The sequence below is a fragment of the Dasypus novemcinctus genome, chromosome 3, assembly GCF_030445035.2.
Source record: "Dasypus novemcinctus isolate mDasNov1 chromosome 3, mDasNov1.1.hap2, whole genome shotgun sequence".
Taxonomy (NCBI): Eukaryota; Metazoa; Chordata; class Mammalia; order Cingulata; family Dasypodidae; genus Dasypus; species Dasypus novemcinctus.
The window spans coordinates 174,811,479-174,834,445 of record NC_080675.1 but is presented as its reverse complement, the minus strand read 5'-3'; the positions used below and the strand labels follow the sequence as shown (position 1 = coordinate 174,834,445).

The window sequence follows — 22,967 nt, the reverse complement described above, 5'->3', positions numbered from 1 at the left end:
TGAACTGGACAGCACAGGTCTTGAGCCTCAGTCTGTCAACCAAGCTCAGGGAGCTCTTTCCCCACATGATGTCAAGTTTAGTTTCATGGTGGTCATGAAGTCTCTTCTAAATGTTATAAGTTCACAAATGGTGGATCCTGGAAAATGGCAATGGACTGACTCTGATGAAGATGAAATCATGCCTTCTTTCTTTTTCCCTATTTTCTGTCTACCTCATTCCCAAGTAATACTAAAGCTTTGGTATACTCTGTGTCTGCTATTGGTAATATGGATAGAAATAAGTATAACAGAAGTATATGTGTGTGGGGAGAGATATACATATATATTACGAGACATTTTGGGATCTGGGAATAACACTTTTCCCTAGGGAATGTGAAGAAGGGAACCGAATACTGAAAGTAAAACTTCTGGAAATGTTTACATTTGATTCTAGATTTGTTTGTTTTCTACATTTTGTGGGTATGGGGCAGAATCTGGTTTATCTGATTTTATGCCTTTTTTTAGGTCTGATATTAACATCTTGTAGTATTTATATACATTTGTTCGGTTTCAAAGAAAAAGTCTTATATATGCAATTTTACCCATATTCATATTTCACACATGGTTTTACTATGCTGTACAGTCCCATGCTACATTTTTCAGCTTTCCTTTTAGTAATATACAGTATAAGGTGAAAAGGGCTCTGGCCACTTTTAATTCTCAAGAGGTCTTCTACAGTAATGCCTCCTTGAAAATGTATGTAAAAGTTGAAAAAAAAACTTATTAAAAAAATTATGGCATTTTATACCATTTAGTGTAAGTATAATTGTGAAATGTAATAGTTTTACAGAACTGTGCACAAAACAAAAATCTCCAGATTGATGACTTATCACTAATGTCTAGGACATTGTCAGACCTCTGAAGTCCCCATAAGGTCTCCTCCCAACCCCATGATGGTAACCACCATCCTAACTTTTATACAAATCCCTTTTTTTTAGAGATAGCTTTTTATCTTCTAAGCATGTAACCTCTAAACACTGTAATCTGGTTTTTTGTCTCTTTTTTTGGACTTTATAAATAAGATCAAATTTCTTTTTTGGCACTTGGCTTTTTTTTGTTGTAAGATTCTTTAACGTCTATTCACTTAAATTACTCTATAGCATTTCATAATTTATCCATTTTATGTGAGTTGTTTCAGTTTAGGATTATTTAAAATGCTGTTGCTATAAATATTCTTGTTGCACATTTGACCAGCTTTGTGTTGAGTATATAGAGAGTGGAATGGGGAAGAGATTTGTCTAGATCATAGTGAGTGTCTACAGCAAACTAGTACATAACACCAAACTATATTCCAAATTAGGTGTACCAATTCATAGTCCTACTAGTTGTATAGATGAATTCCTGTTGCTTCACATCTTTGTCTCTATTTGATACTCTCACTTTATAAAATTTCACCTAAATTGGTGGTTATTTAGAATATATCACTTTAATTTTAATTTTATTAATTACTAACAAGTTGAACACCTTTTCATAAGTTTACTGGTCTTCAGAATTCTCTTTTGTGAAGCGGCTGTACAAGTCTTTGTCCCATTTTCTAGTGGACTGTTGCTTTTTTTTTATTTGCAGGAATTCTTCATATACTGTGGATATGAGCCTTCTGTCTGTTTATACGTACTGCAAATGTCTTCTTCCACCCTGTGGCCTCCCTTCTAACTCTCTTAGTAGTGTGTTTTGATGATCAGTTTTTGCTCTTATGTCCTATGTAAAATGGTTTTCCTTACCACTAGGTCTTGAAAATATTTTCCTATATTTTCTTTTCGACACTTTATGTTTTTTTCTTCCACATTTTGATGTATAATCCTCGGGAATAAATTTTTGTGTATGGCTCGAGGTAAAGGGCAAGTTTCAATTTTTTCCTATATGGATATCCAACTTTGCCAGCACCATTTACTGAAAAGTCTGTCTCTTTCTCATTGTTCTACAGTGCCATCTATTTCTGAGCTCTCCATTCTATTGCATTAAACTATTTGTCTATCCTTGTGCCAATATCACAGTCTTAAATACTGTACCTTTAAAATACATCTGAGTTTCCTTTACAGCCAGAATTCCTTCCTTATTCTATTTCTTCAAGACTGTCTTGCCTATTATGGGCCTTGGCATTTCCATATGAATTTTACAATCAACTTGTCAAGATCCACACACATATACAAATAAACTTATTGGAATTTTGACTGGGATTGCTTTGAATCTATAATCAGTTTGAGGAAAACTGGCATCATCATAAGAGAGATTGTTTCAATCCCTGAACAAAGAATAAATCCCAATTAATGTTTTACACTTATTTTTGCAAAAAGGTCCTATAAAATATGAATAAAATTTTATTTGATATTTTGTTGTCAGTGTAAATGGTAGCTTTAAAATAATTTTCATTTTCTGTTTATTACTGGTATATAGAAATACAATAGCATTGGCATATTGATTTTGAATTAAAAAAACCTGCAGAAGTTACTAACTCTAATTGTTTCTGTCGTGTCTTTTGGACTTATAATATAAAATCAATAAATGATGACAAGTTTTATATTTTCCTTCCCAATTCTTCTATTTTTCCTTATAATACTGCGCAAGATATCCAGTACAATGTTAAATAGAAGTTGTAATAGTGGATACCCTTATATTATTCCTCATCTCAAAAGGAAAGATCTAAAAAATTTTACCAGTAGGTACTTTTTTGCTACAGTTATTTTGAGGATACCCATTATCGCATTAAGGAAATTCCCTTCTATTTATAGCTTGCTAAGAGTTTTGATGATGTATGGATGTTAAATTTCATCAAATGCTTTAATTCACATATTGTAGATGATTTTTCTTTTTTCAGTTCATCTGGCAAATTTACATTGACTGGTTTTTAACGTTATTCCAACTTTGAATTCCTTTGATAGTTATAGGACTATTACGTTTTCTAGTTCTTCTTTGGTCAGATTTTTTTTAGGAATTTGTCCATTTCCTTTAAACCTATTGGCACAAATTGCCCCTAATATTCTCTTATGTTTCTTGACTCAATTAAGTTATTTAATATTCAACTCATTGAGATGCCCCAAACTCCTGTATGACAATGAAAGAGATGCAATGGTACTTAAAGATGGAGGAATAAAATATGGATTGGAGTCGACTTGCTGATATTCTACTATAGAACTATTGTGACTAGTAATAGAAGAAACTGTAGCATTGACATGGAGAAAGGGGTCGTGGTAATTGCTGAGGGCAGGGAGAGAAAAAAAGAGATGTGATGTGGGGGCATTTTGGGACTTGGAATTGTCCTAAATGATATTGCAGGGACAGATGCTGGACATCATAGATCCTGCCATAACCCACTGAATGTACTGGGGGAGAGTGTAAACTACAATGTAAACTATTATCCATGTGGTACAGCAGTGCTCCAAAATGTATTCACCAAATGCAATGAATGCACCACAATGATGAAAGAGGCTGCTGATGTGGGAGGAGTGGGGGGTGTGGTGGTAGGGTATATGGGAACCTCGTATATTTTTTAATGTAACATTTTTTGTGATCCATTTATCTTAAAAAAAAAAAAATGATGGGGATGGGGAGGTGGGGAGTGGGGTATATGAGAACCTCTTATGTTTTTTAATGTAACATTTTGTGTGATCTATTAACTTTAAAAAAAGATAATTAAAAAAATTAAATTAAAAAAAGATGCAATGGCTTTTTGTCACCACCACCTGACTCAGCTTCCTCAGGCTTCCAAACAGCATTTAACATGTCATAATCCTAAAATAGTGCCTTGTTGGGGTCCCCGATATGTCTGTCCAATCCCCTCCCACACTTGGTTAACCAGCCGACTTCCCTGCTGACTACCCATAATGTGACATAGAGAGATTCCCCCCTACTTGGGCTCCAGGTTATCTCTCTGAGCTCAGAAAGAACGCTGAGCTTGAAGTTATTTCTCTATCACACTTGGCCACAATGCAAAAGAAATTTTTTCTCCCAGAAACAGGAATTGTTAGGGAAAAAAGTTAGCAAAAACTTCTGAATTTATAAAATACCTTATTAAAGCAGTTATAAGTTTTTCAAAAGCAATTGTGTTACTGCTCTTATTATCGTCAACATAAGCTTATTTTTAGATATTTGGTTACGCATATTTTCCAAAAGGGTTTACATAGAGGGACTTCTAAATTGAATTGACCTATTAAAAATATTTTAATGCCATGGTTAAGAGCACATTTCTAAAAGACTGATTTCTCTTATTACACAGGTGTATATAGATAGTAAAAAGTACCCAGGAAGCAGATGTAGCTCCAGTGATTGAGTGCCTGCTTCCCACATGGGAGGCCCTGGGTTTGGTCCCAGGTGCCTCCTAAAAACAACAAAAACAACAAAACCAAACAAGCAAAACAAATGAAAAAAAATCAACTCAGGGGAGCTGATGCCGCTCAGTGGTTGAGTGACAGCTTCCCATATATGAGGTCTCAGTTCAACGCCCAGCCCTGGTACCTCAAAATAAAAAAGTACCCAGAGGGGAGTGGGTATAGCTCAGTGGTTGAGGGCCTGCTTTGTATGTATGAAGTCCCTGGCTAAATCCCTGGTACCTCCTAAAAAAAAAAAATACCCACAATGAAAACAATACCTTAAAAATGAAGAAAAGGCTAAATAGGGAAGTGGCTGTGGCTCAATGAGTTGGGCTCCCGTCTACCATATGGGAGGCCCTGAGTTCGTGTCCCAGGGCCTCCTTGTGAAGGCAGGTTTGCCCGCATGTCATGGAGAGCAGCTGGCCTGCAAGCAGACTCAGCAAGGTGACACAACAAAAAGGGAGACAAGTAAAAACACAGAAGAACACTCAGCAAATGGACATAGAGAGCAGACAACAAGCAAGCCGCAGGGGGGGATTAAATAAAAAATACAGACACACAAGAACGCACAGTGAATGGACATAGAGAGCAGACAACAAGCAAGCTGCAAGGGGGGGGGAATTAAAAAAAAAGAAAAGGCTAAACAAAGATAGAAATACATAACTCAAAATCAGTTTTAAGTTTAAAGGGGGAATATTACTTAAATATAATTCTATATAACAAAAAGCATGATATTTAAAGAGAAGTTAATGAACTGATAAATGTAAGTCTACTGAAGGTGTACTTTAATTTGTTAGCAAGGAAAACAAAAAGGGAGAAAATTTATTTCAAAGACACAAAAATGCTTAAAATACATATAAATATTTTATGACAAGTTAAAAATGAAAAATTATTCAAATGCAAGAATATGAATACCATTTGTCATAGTTTTAAAAAATTTAAAAGTTCATGTCTGAGCTGAGAGCATTTCATTCTTTTCCAGAAATAAACCACAGTTTAAGGTCAACTTTAGGAAACACTAAAACATCCCATTGGTTTTAGAACTGTCAATTCCACATCTCTATCATTATCACCTAACCTTTCTTTTAAGTCATCCAGGCATCGCTGAAGGTGGACTTCCCCTGCTGTGACTAAAACGTGCTCTCCTGTTTCCTGAATTAAAATCTGGACACAGGGATCAGCTTGGTTCAACAGTTTCATTCCTTTGACGAGCTGAGGCATTTCACCTAGGTTAACAAAATGAAATACTGATAAAATACAGTATAAGGACTAATACAATATAAAGACAATGTCTAAGACCATCAAAGGGGAAAGTATAATGAAATAACTCTTAAAACACTGGTTCATTTTTGTCTTCCAAAAAATGCAGAGCTGTGACAAAAACTATCTTCTAGTAATTTTATTTGTAAAAACAGATAACAAGTCACTTACAAGCCTATCATCAAGGTTCCCAAAGCTGATCTATATCACCTCTTCAAATATGCAATAGATATAAACTACCATCAGCCCACCTGGGAATTCACTAAATCGTCACCTAAATGTATACATGTTGTGATGGTTAAGACTACTGTGTCAACTCGGCCAGGTAATTGTGCCCATTGTTTGGTCAAGCAAGTATTGGGCAAACTGTAAATACAAGGGCATTTATGGACTTTAGTCTCCACTGACTTTACTGCAGTGGTAAATCATAGATAGCTGATTACAATTATATCAATCAGAGAGATGGCCATCAGCAATGAGTGACACTTAACCCAATCAGGTGAATGCCTTTAAAGGGGACGTGATTCCAGTATTTTTTTTTTTTAAAGATTTATTTTTATTTATTTTAATTCCCCTCCCCTCCCCCGGTTGTCTGTTTTCTGTGTCTTTTTGCTGTGTCTTGTTTCTTTGTCCGCTTCTGTTGTCGTCAGCGGCACGGGAAGCGTGGGCGGCACCATTCCTCGGCAGGCTGCTCCCTCCTTCCCGCTGGGCGGCTCTCCTTATGGGTGCACTCCTTGCGCGTGGGGCTCCCCTACGCGGGGGACACCCCTGTGTGGCACGGCACTCCTTGCGCGCATCAGCACTGCGCATGGGCCAGCTCCACGCGGGTCAAGGAGGCCCGGGGCTTGAACCGCGGGCCTCCCATGTGGTAGACGGACGCCCTAACCACTGGGCCAAAGTCCGTTTCCCGTGATTCCAGTATTGAGAGAGAATTTCCCAGCTTGTCTTTGGACAGCCAATATCTCCCAAACTCATCAAGAATCTTCACTGGACTTTCACTGGAGACCCTGGTTGCAGCCTGCCTGTGGAACCTGGACTTGTGCATCCCCCCGGCTGCATGAGAGATATCTGTCGCATACTATTGACAGATACCTCTTGTTGCTTCTGTTTCCCTAGAGAACCCTGACTAATACACATGTATATACCTAGAAATGTTAACAAAATCCTTTCCCAAACAGTACAATGTAAAATAATAAATAAGCAACAGAAGCATTTACTATGATATTCAATGAAAAGAAACTGTACCAGAGCCTCATATTTGAAACATTTGTGAAACTGCTTGGCTTGTTACAATTGTTGAGTTTTAGAATATAACTGTTCTTTGGGTTAGAGCTGTAAAGTACTACCTAGCCACTTTACTCAGTGAGTTTTCAGCACCTGTTGCATTACATTCTGTTTGTGCTTTTGGTACATAATTGCTTTTTCCTTACAGTTTATGGTAATTAAGGTTATTGATGAGGAATCTGATCCACATCTTGGGGTTAGCTACTTTTTTACCCCTTTCCACATATTTGGCTGCTATTGTTCACCCAAGGCAAGGCAAAGGACACCTCTTGCTACTGCTTTAGCAGACACCTTGCCTCTGAAGGAACTTTTATGCAGTCTTGTTGTACTTCTAAATTTGAAGGAAGGACTCAGCAATTCCTCAAATTCTTGATTTTCCACACGACAAACAAAATCACTGCAGGGCAGTGGTCTTTTTTTTCCTTTTCTTTTCAACATTTGTTTATTTATTTATTCCCCCCCCACCCTGCCCTGGTTGTCTGTTCTCTGTGTCTTTTTGTTGCATCTTCTTCGTCCGCTTCTGTTGTTGTCAGCGGCACCGGGAATCTGTGTTTCTTTTTGTTGCGTCATCTTGTTAGGTCAGCTCTCCGTGTGTGCGGCACCATTCCTGGGCAGGCTGCACTTTCTTTGGCGCTGGGCGGCTCTCCTTACGGGGCGCACTCCTTGCGCGTGGAGCTCCCCTACGCTAGGACACCCCTGAGTGGCAGGGCACTCCTTGCGCGCATCAGCACTGCGCGTGGGTCAGCTCCACACGGGTCAAGGAGGCCCGAGGTTTGAACCGCGGACCTCCCATGTGGTAGACATACGCCCTAACCACTGGGCCAAGTCCGCTTCTCGAGTGGTCTTCAATATGGGTCGCAAATGTCAATCAATTGGGGTGCAGGAAGAAAATATTAGAACTTCTATACCTATTTAAAATTTTTAGAAAAAGTGAGAAATCAAAGCTTTTCTAATAATAACTACATGTCACCGTGTTGACAATGTGCCAGACAAGCACTTTACAGATATGAACTCATTAACTGCAAGGTATTATTGTTTTCATTTTAAAGAAGAGGAAACAGCCACAGAGAAGGTTATGCCCAAGATCAAGAAGCTACTAGAGAGAAGAACCGGGTTGGGAAGCCTGCAGCCAGCGTGGAGTCCAGACTGTACTGATGGGCATCAGCACCCTGGTACGTCACGTGCTCATGAACCACATATGGGATACCTGGAATCCTCAGGGAAGACAGGGAGCTGGGGGCGTTGAGAGAGGCACCCTCATCTGTTAGCTCGCTTTCGGCATATTGTAATCTTCCTTTGGCTAGTTAAGTGAATTCATTGACTTATCTAGTGTTAACGAACTTAACCGTCACACAATTTGAAACATGGCTTAAAAAGATACCTGTGAAGAGAACACTGGCTGAAGATAAATAACATCAGCACAGGGAACCATTAAAAAATGGCAAAGCTTTTTTCAGCTCTCTATCAGCCAAACTACAAATTGAAAAACAATGGTTTTCACCAGTATGGGAACCTAGGAGATATTTTAAAAAAAATAAACACACTTAAATGTCTCTTCACGGTAAAGATGACAATTTAACAATAAGCAAAGAAGAATCTGTTTTTCAAAATAAGTCTGAAACATGGAGATAAGATTTTGAAATTACATGTTGGAAAATGTTTCCACTGATGGTCATTTTTGTTGCCAAAAAAAAAACAAAAAACCGAAGAACCTCTCCTCTAAAAAACCTCTTAAAATGTGGAAGCTGATTTTCCTAACCTACTTAAAATCCTCCAAATGAATAGTTTGTTAAAGATAAAAAAAAAAAAATCAACATCTAATTACTGCAAGAAAAAATGGATATTGGGAATTACAGACATTCACAATCTATATTTTCTCAAAATCTTCGTACAACTAGCAAATTGGGTTCTAAAATGGACATTAGGATGAAGGCAGTCACTCTTCCATTGGGACTATGGCTTTGTGAGATGCCTTTTCTAGTGATGACAACTATTAAAATCAAGAGTTGTAATAAATGGAACCTCGAAGCGGACCTTCAAATAGCTATATTCAAAGTGTTAAAGCAAGATTTTAAAAAATGATGAGGCATTATTGTGGTAGCTACTTCCAAGATGCTCCAGTATTCCCTAACGATAGTCACACTACTGTGCACTCCCTCCCACAGACAATCAGGGCCTACCTGCGAGACAGACGGAATACCTCAGAAGTGATGGTGTGGGATCCCCAAGGCCGCATCACAGAGGCATTGCAGCTTCTGCCTTGGTGCCCTGCACTGCTTGCTAAAGCCAGGTGCCATGCTATGCTGCAGGACACTCAGCAGCCCTGTGGAGGGGCCCAAGTGAATGAACCACCCTGGAGTCCAGCTAAGCCCCAGCTACAGGACTGCAACTGCATGGAAGGCCCTAAGCTGAATCCTCCCCAAATTCCTGGTCAAAGAACTCTGGAAGATAATATCTGATTACTGTTTTAAGACACCAAGTTTTGGAGTCAGTTGTTATGCAGCAATAGATAACTAATACAATGACAAACCTCACCCATAAAGATATAAATAGTACATATGTGCACAATGCTACAAAATATAAATTATTTTAAAAATGATTGTTTTCATGTTAAATTTTTTCATGATTTCTACTTTTGTACCTATTTCATAATGTGCATGAAACAGTAACACAAAAGTTCATACATACACATATGTGTGTATGTGTGTGTAAATAAAGATGGAGAGGACTTAAAAAAATGATATGGAAAAAGAAAAATCTGGAAACCAATGATGCTGAGGTCAGGTAAACAGGATTTCTTGAAGTCTGAAAGGCTAAGATCTAGAATGGCCATTGAGGCACAGGTTCGAATCCTGACTCCATTACTAACTAACTGTATGGCCCTAGGTAAGTTAATTACCTTCTCTGAGCCTCAGTTTCCTTCAAGTGAAAATGAGGATAAAAATACCATTTTATTGCACAGGACTACTGAGAGGATTAAGTGAGATAATCCATGTAAAAACCTTAGCATAGCTGTGGCATGGCCTAAGGATCAGTGATGATGGACATACTGCTGGTGTTGGGCTCTTTGGTTCTCTGGGACCTGTGGTGCAGTAGACCCTGTGGGCATGAGCAGAGGGTAGCCACCAGGACGTCTGGACCCCTGTTTGGGAAATCTGAGAAAGGAAAGAGGAAGAACAAATGCTCAGGATTAGCTTCACAACTAAGGAAGAGTAAAAGGTTGTCTTATAGGTTAGCTAGCCCAGTTTGACAGGAGGAAAAAGAAGAGAGGGCCTAGGTGTACACATTCTATTCAGGAATAAACAACGATCTGCTTCTCAGAGGCAGCATTACTGGGATGTTCTGGTACAGGAGGCTGGGGCATCCCAGCAGTCATTAGAGACATGCAACCAATGGAGAGAGGGGTTACATCCCAAAGTAAGGAGAGGCCTAAGAAGCTAGGGCAAAGATTAAAAGGCAGCAAATCTCCACAGGGGCTCACATGAATGAAGACATTCTGAACATAAAGAAGGATGCTGATGTTGTAAAACCATCAAGCAGGCAGAACACTGAGTACAAAATTCAGACAACGAAATATTAGAATGGGGTTCTTAACTAACACAATCAAGAATATATACAGCAAAAACAATATACTTGATAGGAAAAAGTAGAAACAGTCCTTCACAATTAAGAAGAAAATTGTGTACCCTTCTCAACATTCTAACTTATTATTTTTATAAAGTTCAGAAAAATCTAATAAGACCCATATAAGGAAATACACGTTGGCATCCATATGGATGACCCTAAATGATTCTACTTGTTAGGCTACCTCATTTACGAAGGTGAAGAGATTTAAACTTACTGAGAGTCTGCTGTAGCACAGGAAGTAAGCTAAGTACTAGGATCCCTCATTTCATGTGAACAAGCTGTACAGAGAAGCTGGTTCTGCTAACCTTGACATATAAGCTATTCCAGCAGCTTCTGTTAGGGAAATGATAGTACACAGATATATGTATGTACGTCCAAGGATTAAGCTTTTACCAACTTGGATAACGTGTTTGGATAAAGTGGAGCACAGATGAGCACACAACCATCAAGCAGACTTTAAAAATGATAAATTTCTATGAAAATACTGCTGTTTCAATAATCATTCTTTAATTCCTATTTTAATACTTTAGGTAAAAATGCAATAGAGAATTAAGTAAGTAATAAGATATAAAACGTATCTAATGTGGAAGCTGATGTGGCTTAGCAGTTGAGTGCTGGCTTCCCACATACAAGGTCCCAGGTTCAATCCCTGGCCCCTGGTATCTCAAAAAAAAAAAGTACCTAAGAATAAATCATGGTGGCCAGACTCAAATGCTGCAAATTAAATAAATCTGAGCTCTCTTGTATCTTATGTACATCCTAATGTTGGAGGCAGAGGCCAATGGCTACAGTCAGTTCAGCAAGCAGACTATAAGAATAAACCCTCAAGGGCCAGTGTCTGGACAAGCCCACAAAGAGGAAGCAGGCTTTACATAGAATGGGACAAATTCATGTAGCAAACAAGGCACTGTGTCAGTTCACAGTGAAAGCCCAGAAGGAACTTCTGTGTTTGGGGCCCAAGGCAGATGGTGATTCAGTAGGACTAGACCCAAAGGTCAGAGTAAAACAAGTATAGCCTGGCTGCCTTGATGCGGTCCTCCAGTGTCTGCCTGCGGGTCCCAGGAATCCTCAGTGGTTAAGAATATGTCTAAGGTCAAAGAAGAAGTTGATGAAATCAACAGACCAATCACAAGTAACAAGATTGAATTAGTCACCAGAAACCTCCCAACTAAGAAGACCAGATGGCTTCATAGATGAATTCTACAGAACATTCTGGAAAGAACTGACACCAATCCTGCTTAAACTCTTCCAAAAAATAGAAGTGGAGAGAACACTAACTCATTCTATGATGCCAACATCAACATCACCCTAATGCCAAAGCCAAACAAAGATGCCACGAGAAAGGAAAACTATAGACCAATCTTTCTAATGAACCTAGATGCTAAAATCCTTAACAAATACTTGCTAATCCTATTCAACAGCACATGGAATGAATTAAACACCATGAACAAGTGGGTTTCATCCCTACTATGCAAGGATCGTTCAACTTGAGAAAATCAATATAATACATCGCATAAACAGATCGAAAGAAAAAGTCACAGTGCACAGTGTTGGCACAAGGATAGACATACTGACCAATGCAACCAAATGGAGAGTTCTGATATAGATCCTCACATATACCAGTCAACTGATATTTGACAGGGCCACCAAGTTCATTCAGCTGGGAGAGAATGGCCTCTTCAACAAACAGTAATTGGAGAACAGAGATCCATACCCAAAAAACTGAGAGAGGAACATCTTACTCCTTATACAAAAATTAACTCAGGATGGATCAAAGATCTAAATACAACAGCCAAGATCATAAAGATCTTGGAAGATAATATAGGGAAGCAGCTACAAGATGTTGTATTAGAAAATGGTTTCATGAACTTTACACCCAAAGATGAGCAATGAAAGAAAAAATATATAAATGGAACCTCCTCAAAATTAAAAATTTCTGTACCTCAAAGGAGGTTTGTCAAGAAAGTAAAAAGGCAGCCTTCTCAATGGGAGAGAATATTTGGCAACCATATATCGGATAAGGGTCTAATATCCAGCATATATAAACAAATCCAACAACTCAAAAAGACAACCCATTTTAAAAATGGGCAAGTGATTTGAATAGACATTTCTCCAAAGAAGAAATAGAAATGGATAAAAAGCACATGAAAAGATGCTCAACATCACTAGCTGTTGGGGAAATGCAAATCAAAACTACAATAAGATATCTTCTCACACCCATTAGACTGGCAGCTATTAAAAAAACAAGAGGACTACAAGTGTTGGAGAGGAGGTGGAGGAATGGGAACCCTTATCTAATGCTGGTGGGAATGCAGAATGGTGCAGTTGTTGTGGAGAACAGTTTGGCGATTCCTCAAAAAACTATAGATCTACCATACAATCCAGCAATTCCACTGCTGGTATATACACAGAAGAATTGAAAGCAGAGACACATACAGATATATGCACACCAATGTTTGTAAAGGCATTATTCATGATTGCCAAAAGTTGGAAACAACCGAGATGTCCATCCACAAATGAATGGATAAGCAACCTCTGGTATAGACATACAATGAAGTATTACTCAGCTGTTAGAAGGAATGGAGTATTAACACATGGATAACATGGATGAAACTTGAAGACCTTATGTTGAGTGAAAAAAGCCAGGCACTTAAGGACAAATATTACATGACCTCACTGATATGAATTAAGCAAATTGAGCAGACTCACAGAGCTAGAGTCTGGAAGAGAGGTTTACAGGAGACAGAAAGGGAGCAGAGGGTTGTGAGCCAATGCCCATATAGGCAAAATCTATGATAAGGTGGAAGGGTGTAGTTGTGCAGTGGATGGGCATGACAGCCATACAGTGATGCTATTGGGTTGGGCGATGCTGACCTATGAGTGGGTAGAGTGGGGGGAGTTCACTGTCCATGGAACTGGCGGGGGGATGGTTGGGAGAGGGAGAAGATGAACTCTGGGGATTTGCGGGTATGTGGCTGAAACTATAATGCTGGGAATTTTTTTTTGGAAAATATGGGAGGGGAGGGATACTGGCTTAGAGTGTCAGATGTGGATGGCATGTGGGACAGGGCATACCTGGGGCAGGTTTCCAGGAAGCATGTGAGTGTTCATCTTGTCATAGTGCATTGTATCAGTGGGCAGAGACTCACACAATGAATGGGAAAGTGTTGGACTCATCCTGGGGAGTTCTGCTATATTCTCAAATAGAGGGGCAGGAGTCTCTTGAGAGCACAAGCAGTGTCTAATAGAGGAGGACAAGCCAGTAAGTCAAGCCTTCAATATTGCTGCAAGTAACTACGAACCTTGCTCTTCAAGGAGTTAAGCCTGGTGGTTGCTGTGGGTCCTGAGGGGAGGGATAGGAAGCGATAGAATAGATGGAACACGGGGCATTTTGGGGGCACTGGAATTGTTCTACATGATCTTGCAGTGATGGATACTGGCCATGTTGAATTTCGTCAAAATTTATAAAAGTGTGTGGTCCAAAATGTAAGCCATAATATAAACCATTGACCATGGTTAGTAGCAATGCTTCAGTATTTTTATCTCGATTGTAACAAATGTACCACTCACATGTAAAATGTTATTAATAGGGGAAAGGGGATGAGGGGGAATATATGGGAATATACGGGAATCCCCTATAATCTGTACATGACTTTTCTGTAACCTAAAGCTTCTTTTAAGATAAAATGTAAAAATAAGACACGGGGCGGGGAATAAATGGAAGAAAATGTCACTGATCTTAATGCCAAAATTAGCTTTTTAAATTTTTTTAAAATTATTTCAAATTCTTCTTAATTTTTTGTATTTTGTCTTTTTAAAAACTATCATTATTATTTCATTTTTAAATTAATTTTATTTGGTTATTTTGTTGGCTTCATTTTTGAAGACGTTTTGGATCACAGAAGGGTTACAGCTGTGGCAGAGGAGGATCACTGGTGCGGGGTGTCAGTGATGGGGGATGCATGGGAGGCAGCTCACCTGAGGCATACCTGTAAGGCATATTAATGTGTTCAAGTGTTGATGGGGCATTGTCACTGTGGGTGGAGATTCACACAGTAACTGAAAGAATATCTGATTCCCGATCTGGGGAGTTCTGCTACATTCTCTAAGGATCCCCTGAGTACAGGAGCAGTAACTAATGAAGGAGATGGACCACTGACAGGCCCTTGATATTGATGACTGTACTTATTAACCTTTTCTTTTGAAATTGAAACTTAACTGAGTATTATAGGTTGCCTAAGGATTACCTCCTGAAAGCCTCCTTGTTGCTCAAATGTGATCTCTCTCTAAACCAAACTCCACATATCAATGCACTGCCCCCACCACCCCATGGCATGGGAAATAACTCCCAGGGATGAGCCTCCCAGGCACTGAGGGATTACAACCAAGCACCAACCAGCAATGCAACTGAAAAAGACCTTGACCCAAAGGGGGAAAGGGTAAAAACAAATGAGTTTACACGGCTAGGAGACTTCAAAGTGAGTCAGGAGGTCATTCCAGAGGTTACACTTACCTCAGCAGTGTAAGTGCTCATTGACTGCCAAAGTAAATATTGCCCAAATAGCGGGGCTCCTGAGGGCTCTGGAGATATTCAAACACTATAAGCAGGACTGACAGCTCAGGAGTTTGGCACCCTGCCAGGGGGCCCTACTTTAGAATTTTTTTTTTTTTTAAAGATTTATTTATTTATTTAATTTCCCCCCCTCCCCTGGTTGTCTGTTCTTGGTGTCTATTTGTTGCGTCTTGTTTCTTTGTCTGCTTTTGTTTCTTTGTCCGCTTCTGTTGTCGTCAGCGGCACAGGAAGTGTGGGTGGCGCCATTCCTGGGCAGGCTGCACTTTCTTTTCACGCTGGGCGGCTTTCCTCACGGGCGCACTCCTTGCGCGTGGGGGCTCCCCCACGCGGGGGACACCCTTGCGTGGCACGGCACACCTTGCGCGCATCAGCACTGCGCATGGCCAGCTCCACCAGGTCGAGGAGGCCCAGGGTTTGAACCGCGGACCTCCCATATGGTAGACGGACGCCCTAACCACTGGGCCAAAGTCCATTTCCCCCTACTTTAGAATTAATGCTCTCCAGTGTGATAGAGTTGGACTCAGTTGTGGTTTCCTCACACATGGCTCTTCTGCCCCTTATATTTTAAACTATTGTTAGTACTAGACTTGGTAGGTTTATGTCCTTTATGTCCAAGAGACTTAAATCTTTGGGCTTTCCAAGTGCCAGTTGGGCCCTAAATCTCAAGAGAGTTGCAGCACCTACTTTCCAGTTCACTAGACTTACCCAGGACAACTAACAAGGAAATGATGATGGATAATGACCATCCCAAAGAAAAGAGAGAGTCTACAAGTGCAAGCAATACAGTCTCATCCACCTGCTCCATGAGATCTAAGCTCCCTCTCAATTAGAGGCAGAGTAGGCATCATCCTGGAATCCTCAGGATTGGGGAATAAACACAGACTAGAGTAGACTTATTGTTATTCTACTACAGACCTGTTATTCTAGCAATGGAAGAACTTTTATCATTGATGTGGAGGCAGGGGCCACCAGAGGTTCTGAGGGGAGGGAGAGGGGAAAAATAAGTGAAACATGGGGACATTTTTGGGACACTGGAATTGTCCTGAATGATGATGCAATGACAGACACAGGCCATTATATATCTTTTCATAATTTACAAAATTGTGCGGGAGAGTTTAAACTATAAACTATAATCAACACTCAGGGGCAATGCTCCAATATGTATTCATCAATTGTAACAAACACACCACACTAAAGAAGGATGTTGTTAATATGGGAAGTATGGGAGGGTTAGGGAGTGGGGCACATGGGAATCCCCTACATTTTTATGTAACATTTATGTAATCTAAGTACCTTAAAAAAAAAAAAAAAGCACCTCTCTTTACCTTCTGAACCAGTTCCAAACACAGGAGAATCAAGCATATCTACAAAATGTTGGCACTCTTAAAAAAGTAATTTTCATAAAAGTTGGCATGTGTGAGCACTTTTTGTGTAGTTCTTTTTCTCTCTTGGAGGAGTAGATGAATAAACTATGTTTTTATCCTTTCTGGAAGCAGAAAGTGTCTCATTATGGTGATGTTTTCCCTAACAAGAAACTCCTTAGGGAGGCTGTGCCTGGTACCCCACTGGTAATCCACTGGCCTTAGGTCAGCAAGGTAACTGTGCTTAATTATCATTAACTTATATTCTCTGTTAATCACAATTTCTCCTACTCTGTAATTGTTTTAAAAAGAAAAAAAAACACATTTGGAAATACAAAAGAATATATCAAAGAACTTGAGGTGAGACTGAACTTTTGGGTGGCCCCAGCCATGGGAAGAAGCAGAGACATATAGGTCCAGGGGCAAAGTCATTACTATTCCTCAAGAGAAAACTACTGTTTCATCCATTTGCCCTCTGGTTCCCTTAAAGTCTGATCTGGAGATTCTTCACTGATGGCCACTAAGCACTGGGATCAGCAAAGGGCTGGCCAGGCATAGGGTATAACCCCAAACCAAGGACCAGTTACTACACGGTCAGGCACATGTGGGTGTCATGGAGCCCATGAGAAAGGGGCAGGGAGTGGTTTCTAAACTGACAGGAAAAGCAGTGTCCAAATGATCCAGCAAACCTGGAGGGAACAGGCAGAGGATGGGTTTTGAACCAAGGAGTCTGGGATAGGATTCTGAACTGCAAACACCCAAATCCTGAGCTTTGCTGAGCTACAACCTTGCTCCAGGACCTGTGCCCAGGGCTGTGAGGTAAGCAGAGATGCCCCTGACGCTTCTACCATCAAGGGGACTAGTTTCCCTGTAGAGCAGAGGCGCCTAAAAGTGTCAAGCTCCTATAGGGGACAGAAGCTAGGCTCCCTTGGGAGAGCTGCTGGTCTGGGCGGCCTCAGGGCTGGGAAAATGACTTCTATTATATCCATATATGAAAATTTAGAGTATACTGCTGAAAGAAATTGTGAGGAATCAGGTGTTAAATGCACGCATTTAAAAGGCATAATGAACATCACATGCTTTTACAAACAAGGCCATCTTACTTGGGTGTTTCGGTTCAACAGCAACCCTCACGATAGGAGTGGCTTCAAAGTTGAGTGGTATAAATGGTGGGCAGGATGGCAAGCTACACAACGTTGCAGATTTCAGCACAAAATCTTGTAGGCCTCCTATTCCTGCAGGGGAAAAGATCCATGGGGTTAATAATGGATGACAAATTCTGAACTGACATTAGAAAAATAACAGCAACAACCCAGTATACATGTCACAGTACCAAACACTTCCAAAATGTTGCAAAAAACGACTTGCGCCAGAATACCATTTAGTTGCTGTAAAAAACAGAAATTTTGCTATTTTTTGGTTTTCAAACATACAAATCCTGCTACATTAGATTGGACTAACATACAGCTATTTTTGACTACAGAATTGATCAATTCTAGGCACATTTGTCTGGAAACACTTATTTCTAATGATAACTCTTAGGTCTTTTTAATTTAATAATTTGATGAAGATAACTCTCCTGAAATAATCTCTTTCACCAAATCTACCTGCATATAGGTAAAGAAGATTTAGAGATCTAAAACTTGTTGCTATGGAATACTTGACCCTAAGCCACCCTCCACTACTTGAATTTTATAAGAGAATCCTAGTCCCCTGCCACTAACCCTAACCCTACTTTAGGCTCCTGAGACTTTGAGGGGGCATATTAAGCTCTGAGCACATAAGCAGAAAGAATGCCCTAGAAATAAAGGTAAACCTCACATCCAAATATATGGCTAGACAATAATTTAGAACATATTAAGAAACAAAAACAAAGCACTTGCACTTTGGGGTCAAGGTAAAGGAAGGAGGAGAGTTGTTTTAGGGCAAAGTTACACAGAAGGGGTAGGTATAATGATGAACATTCTTCTATATCTTGGGCTTACAAAGTACGGTAACATCTTTGCACCCTTTAGTAGACAAACCAATGTAAGGGTATATGGAGACGGGATGCCACAAAACCAAACAACCAGCCTGGTGGAGGGGAACTGAAGCAGAGCCTTCCGGCATACAAACTTGGAAGGTAGTTTAGAGGCTCCTTCCAGTCTTAAGTGGTGTGGAACGTCCTATCTAATATTCCCATTTGAATGCATGCAGAATCCCATCCCCCTACATTAAGGAATAGCTCCAAATGTTTAAAAAAATCCTCCCTTATGTCATACCAACAGCATTATGCCCGCCCGCCCCCCCCCCATCTCCACGCATCATTCTTAGTTCAGCTCTCCAAAGGTCCACTGAAAATGTGCTTCTTCCACTTTCATCAACTGCCCTTTGGATTCTGAAGGCCTGTCAGATTCTTTTAATAGCCCTTTTCTGCCTCATTAGCTCCTTTAACTCTTCAGCTCATGACATGGTTTCCAGACCTTTTTGTGCATGGGCCCACTTCACACTGAGGTTTCCAGGGTGCCAGATCAGTCCCTGCATCTCCAGCCTACTGTATTTGGTTAAAGTCTAACTTTCTTATTAACACATCTCTTGGCCCAAGAACGTACACCTAGACCCTGGGCACCACGTGAACCATCTGTCACACTCTCGGTCCAGGTCTGTCAAAGTTTCCACCAAGTCAACTTCTAAGCTAGAAATAACACCTCCCTTGAGGCCTGGGGTTTAGGAAAACCCCACAGTAAATATTCCCTTTCGAACTTCATCCATCCTGCTTCTGACCTCTGACAGCATGCATTTCCTTCCTGCGCGCACAGCACATGTTCAATGAAAAGATAAATGCTGGTCTTTCCTCTGTGCCACCAGGGACGCAGGCTGCAGATGGGCAGTACATTGTGCACTCTGCCTCTTTGCACTCGTTTGCATTTTGCTGTTCAAATCACCAAATCTATTCCTGCTATTTAGATATGCTTCGACTTGTTAACATGACTATCATTCACCCAAAAACAGTAAAGAAAAACGCTAGTACCACGGTATTCCTAGTTATGACAAAGATTTATAGAAAAAACAATGATCCAAAAAATAGTAGAAAACTCACTATCTGTACTGCAGGTCACCATTTTTACTTATTTTTAAACATAATTTTAAAACCTAGGGACAGGACAGGATTTTCGGCATAATCACAATAAAATGATTAAAACATTTCTCTCAAAAAATTCTTGATATCCTATCAAATAATTATTAGATATAAAACTTGCTATTTATACAAAAAGTTTAAAACAATCATTTTTTTAAAATGCCATTGAGTACAAGTTTGAAAAACAACAGTATACCTATAATCACGCCATTCTAATACTGCCACTATTTTCACTGTTGTTTCCTTTTATTTTTTCTTCTCTATTGGTATACATAATTTATAATGTTATGATGTACACCTAATTTTGTATCCTTTTTTCTACTTAAATCACATGCTTTTCCCTTCATTCACTTCAGTCAAAATCATAACAAGGGAGACCGATTCCTTCATGTAAGTGGGCTTTCTAGAACATTGTAACTGAGGCTGGGGAAGGAGGGGCTTACTCCTCCTGAATGGGAGGAGAGGAGTTCAGAAATAAAGCATAAAAAATTGCTGGGGCATGGCCTGTTTTTAGTATTATACTTAATTTATTTTGAAATTTCAATAAAAAGAGTCCAGCTTTTTAAAATGTTTGTCAAGAAAGGGCATATGACTTTAAAAAGAGAAAAAAAAAAAACAAAAAAACAGGTGGAGAAATATGGAGCTACAGTCAGGTACCAGACACGAAGAATTCTAGTTTGCTTTTATACCAACACCAGTATTTTGCCTGACTGAAGATGAATGATGAAAATCTTCTCTGAACCTGAATCTTCTCTACCCAACAAGTCAAATTAGGCAAATGAGCACATGAACGCCACCTCTCAGACAGGGGTGACAGCTAACAGTACCCAGGTAAACAGAGCTTTTCAGCGGGGTTCACAGGCCCTTGCCAGGTTGTACACCATTCCCTTCAAATTCTTCTTCATCGAAATCAGTAGTGGGCAAACAGTGTCAGGTCAAGTATTTCTCTAGGCTCTCCCTAATGTTTCCCTTTAAATAGAATTCCAAAACAAACACTGGGGAGAGCGTCTTTACGATCTGAGACTGAAAGTCCGTGTGAGACCTGAGATGGGTCAGCCTTCTGCTGGAACCTCTCTTAACAATTCTCTGTTGCACAAGTTGAATTAATCTAGGATAAGGTCAAGAAGGAAGATGGTAAAACTATTACTGAATTCTAATGCCATATCCTGTGGATGAGCCTGCTAGCTGTCTGTACAAAGAACAGCATTATCTGCAGGGAAGTTTGGATTTGTAAAGTGCTCTTTCATTATGAGTATAAAAACATTATTGGAATTTTAAAATGTTATAACATGGTCTCCTAATCACCCAAGTTTTATTGCATGCAGACTTGGGAACATTATGGCAATCAAGAACCACCAACCTGTTCCTCCTAATTTGTTTAAGCCTGAAGAGAATGTTTCCTTTAAACCTTTGCACTAAAATACAAATGCCAGGTCGTGGACACCCACAGAACCTAATAAGACCTGTGAGAGCAATGAACATAACGCTGGAAGGGACAAGAAGATTTATTTTTTTTTTTTTAATTGACTTTGTAATAATATTACATTAAAAATATATATGTGAGGTCCCATTCAACCCCACCCCCCCACCCCGCCTCTCCCCCCCCCCAACAACACTCGTTCCCATCATCATGACACATCCATTGGATTTGGTAAGTACATCTTTGGGCACCTCTGCACCTCATAGACAATGGTTCACATCATGGCCCATACTCTCCTCCATTCCATCCAGTGGGCCCTGTGAGGATTTACAATGTCCGGTGATTACCTCTGAAGCACCATCTAGGGCAGCTCCATGTCCCAAAGACGCCTCCACCTCTCATCTCTTCCTGCCTTTCCCCATACCCATCGTCCACCATGTCCACTTTTCCCAATCCAATGCCACCTCTTCTATGTGGACATTGGATTGGTTGTGTCCATTGCACCTCTATGTCAAGAGGAGGCTCAGATTCCACATGGATGCTGGATGCAATCCTCCCATTTTCAGTTGTAATCACTCTAGGCTCCATGGTGTGGTGGTTGTCCTTCTTCAACTCCATCTTAGCTGAGTGTGGTAAGTCCAATAGATCAGATTGTAGGTGCTGGAGTCTGTTGAGGCTCAGGACCTGGCTATCACATTGTCAGTCCAGAGATTCAAATCCCCTAAATATATCTTAAACCCCAACATTAACTGCACCTCCAGCACATTAGCATGAAAGTCTTATGAAGGGAGATCCCATCTGAGTCCAGATTCATCACACATAAACACCATTTCCAAAGAGGGGTCATCTGCCCTGGTAGTTAACCCCATCGGCCATGACCATAACTCCCATGGGTCTCTTTAGCCCTCAAAGGAACCAATATCTGGGGGTTGTATCTGCTTTATCTGTCTCTCTGACTCTGCTCAGTTGTGCATGCGGGCAATCCTTCTGCCAGCCTCCAGACTCTTTTTTAGAAACTCGTAGCCATATAAACTCATTTCTCCTTTTCATTTCCCCCTTACTTTAGGTCAAACAGCATTTTAAAGTCATGGTATTTTATGTAGACGTGGATATTCTGCTGATCCGCATTGAACCTTCCGTATAAGGTCATTTTCCAGTTGCATCATCAGTTGGTAGTTGATAGTGGTCCCTCGTTGCCAGGGAGGCTCATCCCCGGGTGTCATGTCCCACGCTGGGGGGAAGGCATTGCATTTACATGCTGAGTTTGGCTTCGAGACTGGCCACATTTGAGTAACATGAAGGCTGACAGGAGGAAATTCCCAGGCACAATGTGGGACAAGAAGATTTAAACATACGTGCATAGAGAGAGAGAGGTTATCAGGGTGTGGGAATCTAGAGACTCTCTGGTTTGGGAAGCCCAGGTTCTTCTGCTCTAGGTCTTTCCATCTCTGGACATCAAAGAACCCCACATATTCTGATTGTTATTTTATGCCCTGGTTATGAATCTTTCATCAAAACTCAGATTCTGTTCTCTCTGACTCAACCACAAAGGGCATCAGGGAATCCAGGCACTTTACAACTATCGGCACGGAGGTAGGCAGGCAAGTTGGGCACATAAAAATAAAATGGGCCTTTTCCAAGTCAGCATTTCCAAAGTGGACCAGTGTTGCTTAGCCAAGGTGTTCAGAGGCTTGGTCACGTCTGTCCACTGTGCTTATTAATAAGTAAGTTCATTAAACCAACTGCCCTTCAGCTTCATGGTGTTCCGGGAGGCCCTAGGGAGAAATCCTGCAAGAATAACATCACCATATCATAATTTCTTTTTTCTTTTCCCAGGAACAGATGGAGCTAGTAACCAGCTAATAATAGTACTTTAGCAAGTTATGCCAAGATCTGGTTGCCCTTTTCTCAGAAGATAGATGACAATAAAAAGGAGAAAAAGTAACACCTGAAGAATCAAATACTTTTTATTTAGGGA

General features: G+C 40.2%; 1 protein-coding gene across 2 annotated transcripts in view; it reads right to left on the bottom strand.

Annotated features, from left to right (window-relative positions):
- Positions 1-22,967, bottom strand: part of EFL1 (elongation factor like GTPase 1) — a 187,495-nt gene that overhangs the window by 23,558 nt on the left and 140,970 nt on the right. For both annotated transcript variants that reach the window (XM_004472092.3, XM_023582691.2), the window contains exons 16-17: positions 17,555-17,686; positions 5,425-5,572 (exon numbers count right to left, since the gene is read on the bottom strand). In XM_004472092.3, the coding sequence (XP_004472149.1) occupies positions 5,425-5,572; positions 17,555-17,686 (280 nt within the window). The remainder of the gene's footprint in view (positions 1-5,424; positions 5,573-17,554; positions 17,687-22,967) is intronic.